Source organism: Gossypium arboreum, chromosome 12, assembly GCF_025698485.1.
Source record: "Gossypium arboreum isolate Shixiya-1 chromosome 12, ASM2569848v2, whole genome shotgun sequence".
NCBI classification, from domain to species: Eukaryota; Viridiplantae; Streptophyta; class Magnoliopsida; order Malvales; family Malvaceae; genus Gossypium; species Gossypium arboreum.
The window spans coordinates 13,808,381-13,830,017 of NC_069081.1; the positions used below are offsets into that span (position 1 = coordinate 13,808,381).

Sequence of the window (21,637 nt, forward strand, 5' to 3'; positions counted from 1 at the left end):
TATTCAAAATTTCATCCATTTTTAATAAATGCATTTTGCTAGCATTTACTCATTAAGAGTGTAAAAATGCGAAAGATTAATTACCGAACTAGATTCAGTAGATACCTTAAGAAATCATAAAAATAATAATAATAATAATTTATTTTCACTGTTAAAAGCAAATTCACATGGTACACTATTTTATAGTCTAATTATTCCGTTAATTTTTAACAATAAAGAGAAATTTATCCCTGGTTTACCGACCATAAAGCAATTCCTTATTCTCATTGCACGTTTGATTTATACACAGACCTTGCATCTCTTATATTAGCATCAGAATCCAACTTTTGGGTACCAACAGTATCCCTTTTAATGCTAAAAACAATAAGATGATTAAAATAAAATCAACTAAAAGAAATTTAAAATTAAAAAATAGAATTAAAATCCAACATTGTATGCATACATAAAAAGAAAATTGAAAGACAGTGTAAACCAAATATACCATTATTTTTTTTGCTCTTTACAAATATGCCAAATCTTTCTCACAAACTAGCTACTACTTCACACATCAAGAAACAATGGTATTGCTGATATGATTTTACAAGGTCCAATCCTCCATTCCATCTCTCTACCAGTGTATTATGTTGTAAGAACATCCGGAAGCTGAATGGAGTGAGCTCCAATTACTTTACCACCAACATCAGGAAAATTCTCATGTTCAGGGAGCGGGTTTACTTTTCCATCCATATCTACTTGCAATGGATACATCAGAAGGTGACCCTGCAATGGTGAATACTCGGCATCAGTGAATTTCTTCCAGTTCTCTTCAGCAATACTATTCACCATCTTCACGCATTCCACACTTTCTGGCTCCTTGAACAACTTATTTAGCTCCCCAAGATGCTCTGCCCATAATGACATTCTATATCCGTGTACCTGCCAATTCCAGAGAGCCATCACACAATAAAACATCCGAATTATGGTCAACAGCTTCCTAGCAATGCAGCCTCACTGATTAAAGCATTTTTCGTCTACTACCATATGAACAAAGGAGCAGAAATCTGCAGATAGTTTCGTTTTTAGGTCCTAAAAACAGTTTTGACACAATGTTCACCATATGTCACATTTTGATATATTTTGGGACATCAAGTATAAAGAAAGACAAATAGCTGGTGAACATCATTTAAGTTCATTCAATGGCTTTTTCTTACCAGTTACCATCTCAGAACAGCAGCCAAAAAATTGGTCCAAAAATCAACAGTTTTATCAGAAGAAACAATAAGCAAAAAGATAATACATACCTGACCACGAGGATATTTTTTCTTAGCCCATGTATAATGTGGTTGATAGGCACCCATAGCTATCTCTGTGTCTTTTGTACCAGCCATGGATCTTTGGTTAATATTAGCCGATCCCACTATTACATACTCGTCATCTACTATCATTCCCTTTGCATGCACGTAAATCATGAACCGACCAAATTTTGCGGAGTCAGAGACCTAAGCAAAACATAAATACGTTAAACTAAAGATAAGCAACTCCTCACTTCATTGTTAATTATTGATACATCTATTATTCCATCTATGATCAAGGAACTCTCCACTGGTTATCAAATCTAAAAACTAGAGCTTATCATCAAAATAAATAAATAAAACAATCACAAAAATCCAAATGTAGAAATCTAGAGTTACGTAGGATCAGTCCAGATCCAATTTCAAGACATTAATCTACAACAAGAATCTAAAAAGTGACGAAAGGGATATATAGTTGAGCAATTACCGAATTGTTACCACTGAGCATTTCCTGAGAGACCTCTTCCCGCTTACCAAGACAATAGAAATTGAGGTAATCTCGAGGGTGTGAGTCCTTAATTTGCATGGACTTGAGTTCTTGTGCAACAACATCATACATCATTTGCATTGTTTGACTCTGGAACACAAAATGGGTGAATATAAGCAGAATAGCTTTTCACTCTGCGTTTATCTAATCAGAACAAACAGAGAAACCCACCTTCATGCTTGAATAACAATAAATACAATGTCAAAAAAGAAAGCCCCCAACCAAAAACGAACTAACATAATAAAAATAGCTCCAAATAAGCTCAAGCAATAGAAACTGTATTTTCCCAAAGTACACTAGCATGAGCATCCTTCCGGGATTGGAAGGTCTTGCATCGGATATCAAGTCTATGTTCAGAACAACCTATGGACTAGCAATGAAACAACTTAAAAGAAAAAACAATCTTCAAGAAATCAAAGTAAGTTACATATTGGAACAAGCACAAATAGCATTGCTGGTTCATGTTTTTATCGTATGAATAGACATAAGAAGATTACAGCTAATGTAGTTCAGGAACTAGATACCAACCTGCCAATACAAAATTTCCTGTACAGTGGCAGTTTTGGGATCACCCTCTGGCCACAAAGGAATGATGATATATACCACGAATCTCTCCCTTGCTCTGATTTTACTAGCAACCTTTAGTGCCAGTTCCATAGGGATCAGATTATCAGCCCCTGTTTATAGCATAAAAGCAAAAACATATGAAGAACTAAAAGAAATAAAATAATAGTACATTTTAGCTTCTTTATTGCTACCAAAAGGTCAGGAGAGACATATCTCAGACAAAAATTTGTACACTAAATACTTGATACAGGAACATTCTTCTAGAGACAAATAATTCCATATATGGAGACAACTTCAGTGACAAAGGACAAGACTGCTGACCTGCATTTTTATATGATGGCCATGCATATGAAGATCCAAGAAAATACTGATTTTCAATATATATGTAATGCTGGGCAGATCTGATAGCCTGTATATAAGCAGCTTGAATGCTTTTATCTATCACCAGATTTTTTGCACAGAAAAGATTCTGCAAAAGAATACATCCAACACTAAGAGCTATAATATGGCATAATACAGAAATTAGTTACAAGTAGAAATATGGAACTGATGAAAATCTAGAATATGGAAAACCTAAAACATATCAGTTTTCCTCCTATCTACAAGTCAGAATAAAAGCAGTTTCAAGGAGAAACCTGATTTTCAGCTTTTTTGATGTATTTTGGAAATCCTTTCAGTGATCCAGAGTCAATGGAGCGGAAAATCTGTGGAAGACAAGAAATTAAACCAACATTGCAATTTCCTTTCTGTAAAATGATAAAAGGAACAAAATCAAACACATGGTTATCAGCAGTAAAAATTTAAAGAACCTGAACATTCCAGTTTTCACGATCATCTTTACTAAGAACATGTACTTTGGGATCATCATCTGGAACTATTGTAGTACCATCATCTGTTACAGCTAAGGGAGGACTTTGTATCCACGAGATTCGTTCTATCCTAATCATAGCATCATCACTCCAGTGAGATTTTCCTTTAAAAAGTAGACTGAACTCTTTCCACTTGGTTGATTTCCTCCACCGCTGCTCAAAGTTGATAAGAACATCATATGCAGCAGGCCCTTCAATTTTGCTGTGTAAATCATGCCACGGTTGCCTTGGAGCCATGGTTCCAACCTAAAAATATAGAGAGAAGTAGAAAGAAAGAAAGAAGAGAATATAAAGAAGTGCCAAGATTATAATTTAAAGGACTGGTACCTAAACCAGAATGTTTGATGATACAGTTGAAATTTAACTGAACTAAATGTCGGTCTTATATGCAAACAGCTTGTTACAAACTGCAACACAAGCACACAAGCCCTAACCCCAATCTAAATGGAGCCAGTAATATGAACCTCTTCCTCAACTTTTTCTAAGACATGCTCCATGTAGCAGTGAGCAAAAAAACAGACCAAACCGAAAATCGACTTGTACCGAGGTATTTGGACAATTTATGGAATGCAAGTTCAAAAGCCACGGTTACCCGAAATTGAACCGAATTCTGTTTTTTATTTAATATATAATTAATTTAATTTTTTATGATATAAAAATAAATATTTTAAATTTAAAATAGTGAAAATAATTTAAAAGTTATTGAAAAATTATAGTATTCAAAATCCATAAAACAAAGCTCATTTTATCAAAATAAGTCTAAAAATTTAAAACAAAAATTAATATGAAAAACCCGAGAACTGAACCGAATTATGAAGAACGGTTCAAAAAATCTAAAAGACCCAACTGAACCGAACCGATATCACCCTAGCTCCATGTAAGTGAGAATGACATGGAAGATACAGGTCGATGGAACTTAAGAGATGTTGATCACTTAGAAGCAATGCTAAGAAATTACAGTCGTTAACGAGTGAACATTCATGACCAGGCTCAATTTTTACTCATCCGTTCTCCATTAACATACAAGATAGAACATCTCAGCAGGGGAAAGAATTAAGACAAAATTAGGCAATTACTTACAGGAAAAGTAGGATTATGAAAATCATCCTTGAAGACAGTGTCAAGATCACGAAGTATTCGATGTTCAGGTGTATCATAGCGACCATCACAGAGATCGATACCTCCAACAAATGCAGTTATCTTTCGATTATTTCCAGCTGCCTGAGTGTCAACAAGAACACATTTTTGATGATGTGTAAACATGGTTCCAACAACCTGAACAAAATAATTGCAGAAGCGACCTCAGCAAAAATATTTAGTTGAAACATTTATCAGAATCACAAATAAAATTAGCCAAATTCGTAAAATAGTTTGCTAAACTAAATCTACTAAGCAAAACCAGAAGCAGAATATATGTACAGGTTGAGATCCATCAGAAGTCATCAACCTTCAAGCAACCCTACTACATTGCTTTTGTCAAAAATCCAGAAACCTGAATATGCGGGAAACAAGTTGTTCAAGGTAATCCAATATCCTGGTGCAAAGCATTAAGTAAATTCAAGTACAGATTGGTGGTGGGTGACAAGACAAAAAGAAACCCAATTTACTTAATTAGATTGAGGAGGTGAAACAAAAACATGATCTATGATCACTCAAGACACATAGTTGGAGATACATTAACTAGCTACTTAATATTTCAAACAAATAAAACCTTGCCTGTTGTTTGAAATACCCAAGCTTACTGCTAGCATAACGAGGAGCCAGCACACAAGTAACAGACGAATGCTTAAAAAACTTTAATGTTTCTTCATCGTGCGTCTGCATCACTCCAGCCTGCATCACCCATTAACACCCACATCACAATCTCATAATTCGAATAGTCATTGGATAAAAAAAATTCAGAGTTTGAGGGGGAGGGGACTTCTTTACCGTACGGATACCAAATTTATCGTGTGAAGTTTTATCATCCCAGACCAACAATAGAACTCTAACCCCTTCTTCAGATTTATATTTAAGCAATTCACCAAGCGTTAAGTCGCCGCCTCGCGGCAATGGCCGAGTAGGCTCTCTAACAAGCTTAATCTTATGAAAAACGGACCAGCCGACGATGTAAACCAGATGGTGAGCCTCGGATATGGCATAACAGATATCCTCCCAACACTTTGCTGGGCTATAGACTTTACCGTCGTCTAATTCTATTTTAGGCAACAAATCGTCCGTCACATGAGCATCTTGGTAAAGGGTCACCTGGCTCCCTTTCCTTAAAGGGAAATACGTGTGCCTAACGCCGGCTTGCTCTGGGTCGCTGGCGACTCCCTGCTTATACAAGGGGTTATTCTCGCAGGGCGTGAATTTCATATCGAGGTAGATCGCCGAGTCCGACTTAGGAGGCTTCCCCGAGGGGCCAATGAGCGGGAACCATCCGGTGATATGCTCCCCCGTGGCGATACTCGAGGCAGGGATTTTGGCAGTGCCGATTGCGTCAGCGCCGAAGAGGTCGTTGTCTTTGACATTAATATCGAGCTCAGTGACAGGATGAGCCAAAGGGATAATGAAATGCTCGTTCCACTTGGGGTTCTGGGAGTTTTTCAATACGCGTGTGCGAGCCACGGTGGCTTGGGGGAGGCAAACGGTGACGTAGGGATCGCTGGTGATGATCTTACGGTGGCCGCGGATTTTGGAGTCCTCTTCTTTAGCAGCAGTCTGTGCGGGAGACTTGCAAGGCTCACAGGTTAAGCAACTGCGGAGATGATTGACCATAAAATCCATGTTGGGCAATCTCCTGGCTTCAACAATGGTTAAATCCAAGTCACCGTGTAGGTAAATCTGCTGTTTCGATGCTTCCTCCATTTTCAGAGTAGAAAAAACAGCAGAAAAGCAAAAGAACCCAGGACCGGAACAGGTGTGTTATGTCGACGGTGGGGATTTGGCTTTGAAGGTAAAGCCGAAACTTGGTTGTGGTTTGTAGAACAAAAACAGGGGGAGACGTGGGTTTTGAGGAGATGGAAATAAGGTATATTATAATGAAAATGGCTACCGTAGCAGAAGAGGCAATCGTGCAGCGGCAGTTACAGACAGCTAAACTAAGCTCAAAAGCTGCTTGCTTTCCCTTGTTATGCTTGGATCATATGTATATCTATTTTATGTTTTCAAGGAACACGTGACGTCGCGTCTTAAATTTCTATGATTCAATAAAATCATTTAGCTGTAAGATACGCTTCAAATCTTCCCATTCCATTTATTTGAATGAAATTATACGATTAATTCCTCCGCTAAATTAATGATATATCCCATTTATTTTTATTTGGTTTTTTAGGTTTTTTTATTGAAAAAAATAAATCGATTTTAGAGATTGTATAAAACGCTTTCTATCAAGGTAATTTATTTTGAATATTAGAGTCCGTTTGTTTATATTTAAAAGCGTAAGTTATTTTTTAAAAAGAGTTCATCTATAGATTATTTTATTTTTTCTAAAATTAACTTAAATCAAGCTTAATATTATTATATTGATAATAAATTTTATTTTTATTTTTAAAATTATTTAAAATATTATATTTTTCAATATTATTAAACATAAATATTTAATTATTTATATTTAGTCATATAATAATTTATTACTATAATTTATTATTTTAATAAATTATTTAATATTTCAATTTTATTTTAATAATAAATTTTAAAATAATAATTTTAAATAATATTATTCACATATTATTGAAAATATTCAATATTAATATTTTAATAATAAATATTTATTAAAATTATAAATATATTAATAATAAATGTTTTGTAGTATAAAGGTTAAAATATTTCATAAGTTTATGTACACTTTCTGATTTGTAATTTAGTCTTTGTACTTTTATTTTTAAGAATTTAGTCATTTTACTTTTCAAATTTAAAAATCAAGTCCAATTGTTGACATCGTTAATTTTTTTGTCAATTTTGTTGATGTCACATTTTAAATTAAAAATATTCACTTAGTAGTCATATAATTAAAAATGACGTTGTAATGAATCTGAATTTAACATAATATTTTTAATATATGCAAAAACAATATAAATGTAAAATTATAGATAAAAATAAATTCAATTAAACAATGAAAAATTAAAAAAATCGATATGTATGTTTTTTAATTGAAAACAACTATTATGAAATATTTTAAAGAAATCTACCAAATAATAGAAAATATTTTACATGATTCATCCAAACACTAGAAAATATTAACTTTTCAAGAAAAATAAATCATTTTCTAGAAATCATTTTGTTAAACTTAAAGCATTTTGTTTTTTAAAATATTTTAAATAATTTTTTTGTCAATATAAATAGGTGGGTGATTGTATTTTGGAGGGGTTCATACATAACTTGTCAAAGAGCTCAACTACCAAAATTTGTGGTTACTTGCAAGACACAAGATTCTTGTATGTGTCTCATATGCTCAGGGGCTGCAAAGTCGATCTTACACTAATCAATGCGTTGGTGGAAATATGAAAGCCCGAGACACATACTTTTCATCTTCCATGTGGCGAGTGTACAATCACACTCGAGGACGTAGTTTTACAATTTGGTTTATCGATAGATGAGTCAGTCGTCACGAGATCAACGGTCGTTCCCGGTAAGGAGGACATTTGCGAGGTATTTTGGGGAAGGTGTCTAACAAGTTTCAAGGTGATCAGATAGATATGAAGTGGTCGGAAACAAATTTCAAAAATCTTCCTCCTACGTGTCCGACATTGTCAAAGAACAATTCGTCTGAGCATTCATCCTGAGGTTAATTGGGGGCATTCTAATGCTCGATAAATATCAATTTGTTGTACACATAAGGTAACTAATACATCTAGTCGACTTCAAAGGATGCAGACGAATGAGTTGGGGATCAGCCATGTCAGCAACATTGTACCGGAAGTTGGTCAAGTGACAGAACCTAATAAGATGTCAATCGGTGGTTGCCTGTTCGTGCTACAGTAATGGGCATAGTGGCGACTACCATTTCTACGTCCTTGAGTGAACGACCATATATGTTCCTATTGATAACAAGGTAAAAGTCATTTCTTAATAAATATGTAGTTTGTATAGTAATAAATATGTAGCTTGTATAGATAACATCAATAAAGAAACAATAATTTTTTATATATTGCTATTGCAACTCATATTTTTCTTTGCTAAATTCTAATGTAAACTATACATGAATTTCCATATATCTAATATTTGATATGAACTATGTAACTTTGGATAGACACTTTTATCGAACTAATGATTAATAAAGGTACAATGACTACCTCGTAAAAATGGATAAATTTTAATTCCCCGATAAATTATAATTGGTACTTGAAATAGCACTTAAAGTAGTAATTTTTACACTACGTAAATGTTAGTAGGCGATGGCAAATACAGTTGAAAGACAAATTAAAAAGAAACAACAATTTTTTTACACAAAAAAAAAGGAAACATTGTAATCAAATTTATATCATTGAAAAATATGAATGCTAATGATATTGAGGCCCCAATGTACTCCTCAATACAGAATATGTTACCTTTGTATGTATTGGCTTTCTATAGTACCCGCATAACCTTTACTAATTATCCCTTTCCCGAATATCCATATTGGTGCATATGAGAGTGGAATTCGAGTGACCTTCCAATATGTAACTTAAGTTCATATTTGATGCCAACTCGTACGTCGCGCTGGACACTAGCTAACAGCCACAAACTCTCATTTAGGATGAGTGGGAATTTAGGACTATATATACTGCGCATATGTTATAGCATGTACACATTGTTGACATAAAATGTGACTCAATTCGTAGGTTTGCACATGTGGCAATTACATGTGCACATGGGAACCGAAGTGCTTGAAACCTCTCACATTGCAAGTCTTTTATATTAGGTCAACACGATATGATGGTTTAACGTACTCCATGACCAGAAATTTCAAGTTCCAACATGAGTGACACATTAAATACATAGTGTTCGCTCTCACTCTATTTTGTCTAATTTCTTTCATGACATTCTCGCACCAAAAATAACTACCCGCTATTTGTCCAGCATACGCTACCGCCCACTTTGAAAATAAGGCAACCAGACGAAAGTATATTTTTTTAGCAAATGAGGTTATCAACAAATAACGCATCTCCTTCAATACGAAATTGATGCATTTGACTAAGTTTATTGTCATGTACTTGTACTATAAGCCCCCATTATAGATTACGTCCACTGTTCGAATGGTATGTTGGTGAGGTAGTCCGCACTTGCACTGTTGATGGCGCACAAGTTATCCAACATCTCATTGAAAAGATATTGGACGAATTCGTACCCATGAATGTAAACAATATACGATAGTAAATAGTTGTAACATGAATGGGAAAAAGTGGAACCTACATACTCATGTCAATGCACTAGTCTCGTTCACTTTTCAAAGGACATTTCATGTGGTAGTTGGATTTGACATGTCGTGTGTAGTACCTATGTTGAGTGCGATCCCAAAGGCTATCCTATCTCTCAATAGTGGATAAGATTCTAGTTCTCCTACTCGATATGAAACATATGTTGGGTTGCGGGCAAACGCGACAATGCAACTGATTAAAGAAGAAATATTAGTCAATTGCCTTTTTGAAGAGATTTATTATAAATACAATATGCAGAATCATCTGTTTGGAAATGAGACCATATTGAAGTAAACATGTAATTATTTTCTATGTATTTGAATGATGAAAAATTAAATTTTACATTTCATTGTTATATCTTTTGTATTTCTATCTTCCAAAATTTGCATGCATAGCAAAATTGTGACAAACAAACATTAACTCATTGATTGTCTAAGTTTAAATTGATGATAAGTGGCATTGTAAGAACATTTATATTGTGAGAAAGAGAACTTACTTCAGTAGATAATCTAAATGAGTCTATGATCCCGTAAAAGAATCAAAGTGATCATTTGATTCAAATACTGAGAAGGATTATTATGTTGTCTAAAATTTCAATTTAGGAGATGGCTAGTCTTGGTTATCAGAGCAATTGACTCAATGGGAGAGACATAGATGTATTCATTGGAAGAATGATACGTTGAACTAGACTTAAGATGAATTAACTATTAATTCGTTTGTAAATTAATATACTTGTGACATTTATGTTGTGATTTACCTAAATCCTGAGTTAGTCACTGACCATGTGTATGTAACTCATGTGTTTTGATATAAGTGGAGGCTTATGCTCTAAAGATGATCGAGCCGATAATCGGTATGTTGGGTACATGACTTGTGTATAGCATGACTTTACAAGCAACAATAGAATTCATAGTTCAATTAAAGAGTTAACGATATCCTCTCATTGGCATTGTGTGGATTGATAAATATGAAACGTGGCCACGGATTGCTAGTTCTCGAACGAGCAATTTACGGTAGTCATTTGTTGATAGTGGTCATATTAATTATTAAGAAAACACAATAGAGTTTTTACAACTTAGCCTAAAAGTTTAGAGAAATTGTGAAATTATTTCACTAGTATTTTTTATCAAAAAACTTCCGATTCAAAACAAGCCCATATCCAGTAGATGTGAGTTTGAGGATAGCCAAGAAGACTACTCAGTCGAAGCGTTCATCCTAGACTAATCGAAAAGGTACTTTTTTATTAAGTGTTTATTAATTTAGATATTATAACCAAGGTCTTGTTTTGAAAAAAAATACTTTTTCCCTAAATTTATTTTCCGCTGCGTTTTTCAAACATTATTTTCCAACATCCTTCGATTACCATCCTTGGCAAAGACAATCAACAACTTATGTTGATACCTCCTGTACAAACAAGTGTCGTCAATTTGTACCAAAGGCTTACAATGCCAGAAAGTTTCCTTGCATTGGTTGAATATCCAAAAGAATCGATGGAATACTCTTTTCTCAAGGATTAGATGATCACCAAAGTATTCTGGGTGTGTTTCCAGATCAGTTACGAAACCTGGTACATACCAATCCAGTACCTAACATCATTGCCATAAACAGTTGTACAAATTGTCCTAATCGTGATACAACTTATCAATAGCCTTTTGTTTTGTGACTCGTGCTTTTTAGTACAATGACGTGTAACCATGCTAGCAACGGATGTTGGCAATCAATATCGGGACGAGAATCCTGATATTAGCCTTAACCATCGGCAGAATAATGTCAAAAATCATATCCGAGTCTAGCCTGGAATGATCCTAACTTACACTTGCAAATTGCGAGTTAAAGTTACGTAATTGTAAAAAATGAAGACTCCGGTTAAGTCACATTATATCAGAAAATGGAGTGATCGCACCGCGCATCTGCTTCAACACAATTATGTGGACTAGAATATTTATTTATCATCGACAAGTCAATCTTCTTCGGTAAGGATTCCATGATCTTCTATTTGCATCTCCTATCACAAATTACGCATTTTCCCTCGAATTTCTATAAACAGGACTTCATGACGTGATAGTTCACGTCATTCTTAAAGCTATACCGCTTCAGTGCAGCAAGGAAAATGTCTTTGTCGTGGTACTCTATGCCAACTTCCAATACCCAAACATCTAACAATGAGCTTATGGTAGCTGTCAAAACTCTAAACGACCCTATATTCAGAAGTTGATATTGGTCATATGAGGTGGAGGTTCATACACCCTAAATCTCGGATCTGGATTTAGAGCATAATTCGAGTCGTCGTCATCAGAATTGCAAGATTCTAGCTTTATTGGAACCTACTTTAGTTGAAAAAAAATGTCACTTCTGAACCATCCAGACCATACTACCAGATTAGATCCGGGTCTAACTTCGATCCGTCAACTGCATCCACTGCCCCTTCTTCTTCTGTTGCATCTTCTTCTTCATCTGTACCTTCATTGTCACCTTCAACCAAAGGGTTCGATGTACCATCACTAAACCTGATTGTCGAGAGTAAGTTATCAATTCTTCTGTACCCTATGTGCCCGCCAAAATCTATGCCGGATTGGTGGTCGGTGTAGGTTTATGCCCCCCAATATAAGTGCTTCCGCCCTAGGGCATCAAGATAACGAAGTTGAAATTGAACGCACTAATTGAATGTTAAGCCCGGGTGTCGAGGTCCAGGTTAGCTCATACCTCGACTGGTAGTGGCCGTCAAAGTTTAAATCAGTATCAAAAATTGAAGAATGTTTACCCATATACGTTTCAGGGGCATCACAATAGGAGCTTTGTAACAAGTTAGTGAACTCATCACACAACTATATAATAATACTTTCTACTTCAGCTTTGGTTCCAACATTACCCACAATGGTCGCTGAAGATAGACTAACTCCATCAATCTCGACAGACTCAACATATAACTTCATTACAACATTTCTATTTGAACAGTGTAATGATATGATCGCCTCGAGCTTGAGCTCACTTTCACATCAAATAGCTTATACTTATAGAGGTCAACCGAAGTAAGATATCTACATTGCAACCTTAAAATTCTTCCTCGACTCAAACCCCTTACTTTCCTCCTGATTTTAGTCTGTAGCTCACGTAATTAAATGGTACGGTTGAACGCTAATTCCACGGACTGGGCTCTGCAAATACCATCCTGATTTCCACATTACAGATTTAATCATCATAGTAAATGACGAATTTTACTCTTCGACTCATTTGAATATTAGTTACTAATTGGATGAGCAGAAGCAAAAAAACTTCATACAGTTATCCAAAGAAATGCAAACGGCTATCATAACTCAACTCTTCGATGTTTGATATAAATTTGTTGCATGCTTAAATTATGAATATTTCATTATTTTAATATGAAAATAGAATAACGAAAGTGGGAATACGTGCTTCAAAACCTATTTTTGAAGATGTGTTTTCGTCGAATAATGATAATGAAATGCTCTTTGATGCTCGAAAAAGCGTTTCATAGATCAAATAATTTTATTAGAAACATGTTTAAGAGGGTGTTTAATGCCTCAAAATGTGCATTAGATTTCACCGGGATTCCCGAGATGAGATACGAGCAAGTCTTCACTAACATTTTCAAAGTCTTGAAAAAATGTACCTGACCTTGAGGATTTTTCTCTAGATTTGAAGCATGTTTTGAAGATATTCGATGAAGACGTTGCTTCTACAACTCGTTTTCAACCACTAGAATTTTCTACTTTGCAATCAAACCCTTCCCTTGTGTCTATAAAAGGAGGCTCTCACTCCATACTCCATCATCCCTCAAACATCATCTCTCCCAGCCTTCATCTCGCCACTATACAATATTTCTCCTTTTTCGTTTTCTTCCTAACTTTAGTGTTGAAATTTTTGGTCGCTAATAAAATTTCCTGTTCGAGGTATTCTTTTATCGTCGGTGATGTGATATCATTTTGAGACGCACACATTTCATATATCCTGTTGAGATGAGACTATTGCCTTCGAAACCTATCATGTGAAAGTCAAATTTCAGGGTGATTTTGCTTTGTACAGTCATGGGTGGAAGTTTACGTAGAGGTCTCAATCGACGATCGTTATACGATCATGGATCGGAGTATAACAGGAAGCCAGTTAAAGTCGTTACCCCGGCACAAGCTTAAACTTTTTAGATACCTAAAAATGTTACCTTAAAAATAACATACAGAAGTTTGAGGGTATAATCATATGCAAAAAACTGTGGGGTTTCCTGTTATAATCAGCGAAATTTTTTTCTCCATTTCCAGGTAGCTAGTACCTTTAACCTTTCTTTTTACCCGAAGGTCGGCACCGCCATGGACGCAAGAGGACTCTCAAGCAGGGAACAACTATTTCGGTGGAGTGAAGGTGATGCTCCTTTCGGGGTGACAACAGTTGTCATTAAATAATCTATTAATAACTACAATCACTATCGCGCCGACCCGAGTTTGACCTATACTTCTGCCGAAACATCTATTCTCCTCCTGAGAGCCTTATTATGTCCACCTCGTTGTTAGCTTTTAGATAAGAATAAAAGGTTAAAAATACTAGCTGCTTAGAAATAGAGAAAAAAATTACATTGATTATATCGAAAATCCCTTTGCTTTTCCCTATGAGTATAACTTCAATAATGTATAGTATATATAAGGCATTATTTGCGAATATCCAAAAAGCTTGAACTCAAGACCACTTAACGACCGTCAATTGACCCCCGGTTATACTTGAACCCGTGACCATATCACGGCCGCCTACTGAAACTTCCACTTAGACTTCGATCCGTGACCGTATAAAGCACAGTCACCCCAAAACCTAACTTCCATAGGATGAGTTTCTGAGGCAATAGTTCTATCCCACCATGACATATAAAATTTATGTCTTCTGGGTGCGCTTTCCTGTCACTTGTGCAGAAAGCGTATCCAGCTCTCTCTCCAAAATCAATCTATTTCCTTAATTTAAAAAATTGGCCTAAAAGACTAAATGAAAAAAAAAATCGGCATATATCATTAATTTAGCCTAATTCTTCATCTTGTTTTGTTTTTATCTCGCTAAATCTAATTCTCTTAAATTTATTGGAAAATAAAGATTATTTACTTGTCGTCAGGTTTTAATTATAATATTAATTTTTAAATAATTTTTATATTTTAATTAATTATTTTATTAAAACTGTAACCTATTAAATTTACATAAAATTAGTTTAATGGAATTATCTCTAAATTAATATATAAGTGTATATTTCAAATATTTAATTTTATTTGAAGTAAAATATTTTTTTACTATTGTCATTAAAATAAAGACATAAATACACTAAATAAATAATACAAAGATAAATAATAATAAAAGTATAATTGCTTATTTATTTAAAATTTACCCTATTTTGATAAGATTTTCTTTGAATTTGAGACCTTAAATTAATTTTAGGTTGAGACATTAAGAACTTTGATATTATATTCAGTTTCACTTTGTATAAACATTTATAGTGTATATTTATTTTCGGTTATATGCCACAATATATGGATGTATTCAGATTATTAATCTTATAGTACTTTATAATAATTAATTTTGGTGTATATATTTTAAATTTTTAAAACAATTTCATTATATAAAATGCTTAAATTTAAGCATAGTCCCTCCCGATCTATAAATAAGAGATAATGCGTTTAGCGACTCAAACTTACATCTTCCTGTATTTGCATCAATGATTATGCCAATCAAGCTAATACTCAATCGTCAATTATATTTCTAATTTAAAAAACTTACATATATTAATTGAAAAATACTTTATGTTTAACATATAATTATATTAAAATATAATACAATTTATATTTTTATTCAATAATAATTAGAATATTTTATAATTAACTATATTTTTATCATTTTAATTAATATTTTGATATAAAGACTAAATATAACAAAAATAATAAATTAATAATTAATAAATGATAACTAAGATTGATGAATTTTCCAACAAAAGTCTCCCCAAGAATTTTTATCTTTTGAAGTTCTAACAGCATGTTTTTCGCATGTAACTCGAAAATAAACTCTATTATTATTATTATTATTATTATTATTATTATTATTTATCATTTGATTCAATAAACGTTATTGTTACTATTAGAAATTTAGAAAATCCCTTTTAATTGAAAATTGTATTTAGTAAATTAAATAAATATTATGAAATATTATAAAATAAAAAGAAAGTGAGTAACAAACAAAGAAAATAAGAGATTAAAATAGAGAGAGCATATTTTATTGATCAATAATAATCTACAATGTTTCTTCAAAGTTTATATTTATAGACATAAGAAGTATAAATGAAATAAAACTCTATTTCTAATGATTATTAGAGTCCTAATGTATATCAAACTTATCTTAATTTTAATGGCATCCACTTAATAATAAAATATTCATAACGCTCCTCCTTGAATGTTCATTGATAGATAATGTGCCTAATTAAAAACTTAATAAAATACCTATAGGAAAAAAATCCTAGTAAAGGAAAAATAGTACACATATTTATAATATGTATAATATGTTGTCTCATTAAAAATCTTATCAGGAAAGCCTAATGGGACAAAATCTCGCTTAAGGAAAAAAAATAGTACAACGCATATTTACTCCCATTTATGAAAACATCACATAATATCTCATATTCTATATATTCAATCTTGATTACTAGCTTTTCAAATGACTATTTGAATGTATTTGCTAAGCATTTATATCACCATTCTTTTTAAAGTCATGAGTGAGAAAATTTTTGGATAAATATATTTTAATCTCTTCAGAGTTTTAACAATAATTATAGCAAATTTTAATCATAATTCTTCTATAAAAATATAAATAGGTATTTTGGATAATTTTATAATCCTCATTAACTACTATTCACTAAATTAAATTTATCACATATGTTCAAATTATTCAATTCATATAAATGAACAATTTCCCAAGAATTTCAATATGCTTCTAGCATTCTAAATCCTTCTAAGATTTTAATATAAACTTTATTATATAGTTATTCCTAAAAGGTTGTAATAACAACCATTAGACGTAAATTAAATCTTTTAAGAATTACCAATTTAATAATATATCTAAATGTTATTGCATCCATCGCAAAAATATATTTTTTTTTTCATAACCGATGCTAGGACTTAACGAAAAACTTCATATTTTTGTTCCGTTTTTACAAAACTACTCTATTTGTACCCTCATTGGGTTTATACCTTTAGATATTTGAACTACTGGTAAAAAAAACTCCAGGAATTTAATTGAAAACTTCATATTTTTGTTCCGTTTTTACAAAACTACTCTATTTGTACCCTCATTGGGTTTATACCTTTAGATATTTGAACTACTGGTAAAAAAACTCCAGGAATTTAATTGTACTTGAATTGAATCTTTTATTTTGACCAATCTATTCCATATATATATATATATATATATATATTTCTCAATAGATTTATTCAAGATTCTCTTTTAATTTTATTATTTCATAAATAATATTGCATGCAAAATCATTTTCGACCATTTTTATTATTGGTTCCACATTTTCTCGAATTGACATAACTTATCAAGATTTTTTTTGTTTTCACTATTTTAATCTTCAGTTTCAGGTACCTAAATTTCTTCTGGAGTTTTAGTTATTAATTATGTATTAGGTCTCTTTTGGAGCACCCGCCTCCACTATATGACCATTTAGAAGAATTTTCATATTTAGAACCGAACAATCTATTATTTATTCTAATTGATTGTCCTATTGGGACTTTGATTCAAAATATTAGATGGTATATAAAACTTGATTATTGTCATTAAATTTGTAAATATATCTGACAATTAACTTGTAATAAAGTGAGTTATCCTTTTCGAACTTCTGGTTCAAATTACTCTCTATAAGGATCTAGATAATAAAAACTCATTACAAGCAGTAATTTCATTCAACCATTATTTCTCTCCCCCTAATGTCGGGAAAACTAATTATTTCTCTCCCCCTAATGTCGGGAAAACTATCAAATCAAAATAGTAATCACAAATCATGACATAAATGAATTTTCAATACATTCAAAACATCTAATAATACAATGAGACTCGTATTTAATATAGATTCTCAACTTTCTTTGAGGATTCACTCATTTTTGTGCGTTGTGGTAGAGAAATTGGAATATATACATACATACAAAAATTTTAAGATGGGAAATATTTAACTCTTGACCAAAAACTAATTGTAATGAGGAGTATATATAATTTATTGGCTTGATGCGTTCAACACGTAAATCAATATAATCTCATGTTGAAATAGGAAGTTTAGTTCTCATAAGTAACAATTTAGATATTAATTAGAGCCGTTCTATCAATAATTTCTCTAAACCATTATGCGCATAAATAACAAGCTTTTACAAAAGTTTTTCAAACTCAATCAATAAAAGACTGAGATATAAACTCATCAACTTTAGTAATATGAATTGTCTTAATTGCATAATCTAAAATTAATTATTTAAACAAGCAATCGATAGGTTGCAAGTTGATAATACATATGTAATTATTTTGCAGATGCATCTACTAAAATCATATAATATGAAAATATCTACATTGTGGATGAATGAGCCCATATTCATTTCACAAAATGCAAAATATTAAATCTCAACTTTAGCTAGTAAGTTTCTAATAATCATTTTTCATTAAGGCCAATCAACAAATGAGAATTCCTTAAATTAATGAATCTTCTAGTTCTTTAATAAATGTCCATATGAATTCTCAATTAGTTTTCGCATCATATATGATCTAGGATGGTCTAACTGGCAATTAAGGAAACTTCTAGTTCTTTAATAAATGTCCATATGGATTTTCAATTAATTTTCGCATCATATATGATCCAGGATGGTCTAACTGGTCACGCCAAATAATAAATGTATTTGTATCAGTAAACTTCTGGTTTACTTTAACATGCATTTCAGTTTTACTAATAATGCCTGTTATGGCCCAATTCAGCCCGGGGCCCATAAACCAGAGTCCAAAATACAAAGTCCATTTACAATTAAAACCCAAAAAACAACACAAGCCCAATGGCCCAAATTGTTTTCAGAAACAGCAAACCTTAACTCTAAGCGCCTCAAACTGACCCTAAGCGCCGCACGTCGCGCGGCCTCCGCGCCATACGCCGCGCCATTCGTGCCTCCACGTCAGAGCCCACATCCACCACGCACCTGCAAACAAGCGCAAAAAGAGCAGCAAAGAAGTTCTTTTTTGTTTTTTTTCATTCGGCTATAAAACCGAATCAAACTGAGAGTAAAAGGGGCTCTTTTTTTTTTACGAATACAATAGAAAAAGAATACAAACAGAAAGTCAATAGCAAGCAAAAAATCGTCAAAGTTTAAAAGGTTGTTTTTTACTCTTTTGCTAAGATTGTCTCTTCCTATTCGTAATTATTTTTTTTCCCTTCTTTTTTCGTGTTTTTTTCAAACTGTTTTTAAATAAAAATTAATGAAAAGGGCAAACTTACCTTCGTCGGCATAGGTAGAGGTGCACAAAGCATCGATGACCCCATAAGTTGACCACGGCGGTGGTATGGCAATGCCGGCGCCCCAAAAGCTAGGTTTAAAACCCTAGCATAATAGGGTATTCAGTTCTTTTAAAAAAAAATCAGGGGCCCAAATGATCTTTTTGTGAAAAAATTTAGATTTATACTACATAAGAAACGGCACCGTTTTGTGCCTGAGGTATAAGCGTCAAAACGACGCCGTTTCATCCCCTAGGATCCGCGCGCTGACCCGACCTGGGGAGGATCCGCGCGTTTTTTATTAGTGGGATATTTGCGCAATCGGTCCCTCCTGCCTGCACTGTTATGTGATTAGGTCTTCTACCCTTTTTAATTTGGCCCAGAAATTTTGTGAAAGTTCCATTTTGATCCGCATTTAAACACTGCGTTCAGGAACCCGGGGGAATTTCGTTTTCAATCCCCGCACATTTGCACGCGTTGCATTTTAGCCCTTAGTTTTGTTTTAATGTTCTATTTTACCCTCGTTAGTTTAACTTTATTTCAATTCAGTTTGTTTTTTCATTTCAATAGTTAATTCTCTTTTTTATTTACTTAATATTCATTTTTAAAATTATTTAAATAGATGTTGTGAATTACTTTAATCTTTTTACCTCATTTTGGAGTTTATTAGCATTTGTTTTTTATTTATTTAAATTATATAGTCATTGTTTTAAAACCATTTGCATATAATGTGGTTTTAAAATCATGTGTAATATTTTATTAAATTATCCTTATATATTATATATATAGTTTATATTTAAATTAGTTCAACCCTATGTACATTCTTAATTTCATGATTGTTTTATATTTATATTTTCTTTTAAATTTAGTTCCATATAATCTATTTCACTTAAATATCCTATTTTACTATATGTATTTTTTTACACCTCCTCCATTATTATTTTATATGTATTATTTTTATTAAGTTTTTCACTTCACACACATTATTTATTTTAAAATTTTGCATGGCCATATATCATTATTTTTATGTACATAATTAACATTATATTTGAATTTATTTTAGTTTTAAATTGTTTTGAATAGCATTAATTTTAAAATTTCAGCTTATAATATTTACTTTGACATTCATTTATATGATAGACTTTATATTCTATGCATCGATTATTTTATTTCATTTTAATCTATTTCAAGAGTTTCGCATATATTCTGTATATATTCATATAATTTATCTTATGTATTTTTGTTGTTTTTATGTGTTTTAATTTACGTATTTTACACATTTGCATTATTGTTGATAAACGATGAACTATATTAACCATGTACATGTTTCATATTAGTTTCCTTGTTCTTAAGTCCTATGTATATTTATAATTGGGATTACCAACTTGTTTGTTTTAAATCGTTCATTTCATTTTTTTTTTATTCCAAATAAATCGAATAGATGTGCTCTAACGCTTTTATAACCACCCGCGTTTCAAAAAACCCTTAAACATAAGGAAATATTTCGTGTTTGGGAGTTCGAGAAATCGTGCCCTACCGTGCTAGGTTTCGATTTTTCGTTCAACTTAATAACTGAATATCCTTGTGAAATTTCATCCATGTTTCTTAAATTAAAATGAGGCAATATTTTGTGTTTGGAAATTCAAGAAGTCGTGCTCTACTGTGCTGGGTTTCAATTTTCCGTTGGGCCAAATAACGGGATACCCTTTTAAGATTTCGTTGCGCATTTTGCAAATAGTGATGTGATCTAAGTTTTTGGAGGCTTAAAATATCGTGTTCTAACGTGCTGGATGTGATATTTTATTCCTTGGGAACGAGTGAATCTTAAAATCCAATTCGAGTTTTTCACCTTTTTTAAAGGAACCACATTTTAACCTTTTTCCAAATTTTCGACATTAAGGGCATAAATTGATCAATACGGTACCAATTTTGGGCGTTGCAAGGGTGCTAGTCCTTCCTCGCGTGTAACCGACTCCCGAATCCGGTTTCTAGTTTTTCTTAGACCAAAAATGTTGTTTTAATAAACCAAAATGCTTTATTAAAATGATCGATCATAGGGTGACCCGATCACACCTAAACAAAAAGGATTGGTGGCGACTCCATAATTCGTTTTTTAAAGTCGGCTCCTGTTTTTAAAAAAATGGTTTCGACAATGTCAATATAAATTGTGACAAATTGATAATTTTACTAGTATTCCTTGTACTTCGTATCTACATATAAGTACTATTGTGACATTTACTATTAAAAATGTTTAAATAAATATGAAGTCTATAATGCCACTATGTCAACAAAATAAATATAATTTCTAAATAATTATATGCAATATTCGCTTTAGGAATATGTCAAAATCTTCAAATGTTCAAAACAATGATTATAAAATTTATTATATTTATTGTAGACATTCGTGAATATGCAAAAAGTAATTCGTGCAATAATGTAAGCATATATCATTTTTCTTACCAATAAGATTATATAAATATCATCTGCTTCAAGGAGTGATAAATTAGTAT

The 21,637-nt window shown here is 32.5% G+C and overlaps 1 protein-coding gene across 1 annotated transcript; it reads right to left on the reverse strand.

Annotated features, from left to right (window-relative positions):
* Positions 1 to 397: 397 nt before the first annotated feature.
* On the reverse strand, positions 398 to 6,497 carry LOC108479386 (phospholipase D delta-like). The gene is made up of 10 exons (XM_017781946.2): positions 5,184 to 6,497; positions 4,971 to 5,087; positions 4,335 to 4,529; positions 3,195 to 3,500; positions 3,021 to 3,089; positions 2,707 to 2,854; positions 2,347 to 2,495; positions 1,759 to 1,908; positions 1,281 to 1,478; positions 398 to 915 (listed from the first exon to the last, which is right to left on the reverse strand). Exons 1-10 carry the CDS (start codon positions 6,102 to 6,104, stop codon positions 619 to 621), a joined length of 2,550 nt encoding a protein of 849 aa, XP_017637435.1. The 5' UTR covers positions 6,105 to 6,497; the 3' UTR covers positions 398 to 618.
* Positions 6,498 to 21,637: the final 15,140 nt, after the last annotated feature.

What these genes read in the sequence shown, in the direction of transcription:
- LOC108479386 (XM_017781946.2), bottom strand. Translation starts at nt 6,104, where the DNA reads ATGGAGGAAGCATCGAAACAGCAGATTTACCTACACGGTGACTTGGAT. An exon ending in TTGGGTATTTCAAACAACAG is followed by an intron (nt 4,530 to 4,970) that starts GCAAGGTTTTAT and finishes TATTTTGTTCAG; the next exon opens with GTTGTTGGAACCATGTTTAC. An exon ending in AGGAAATTTTGTATTGGCAG is followed by an intron (nt 1,909 to 2,346) that starts GTTGGTATCTAG and finishes TTTGTGTTCCAG; the next exon opens with AGTCAAACAATGCAAATGAT.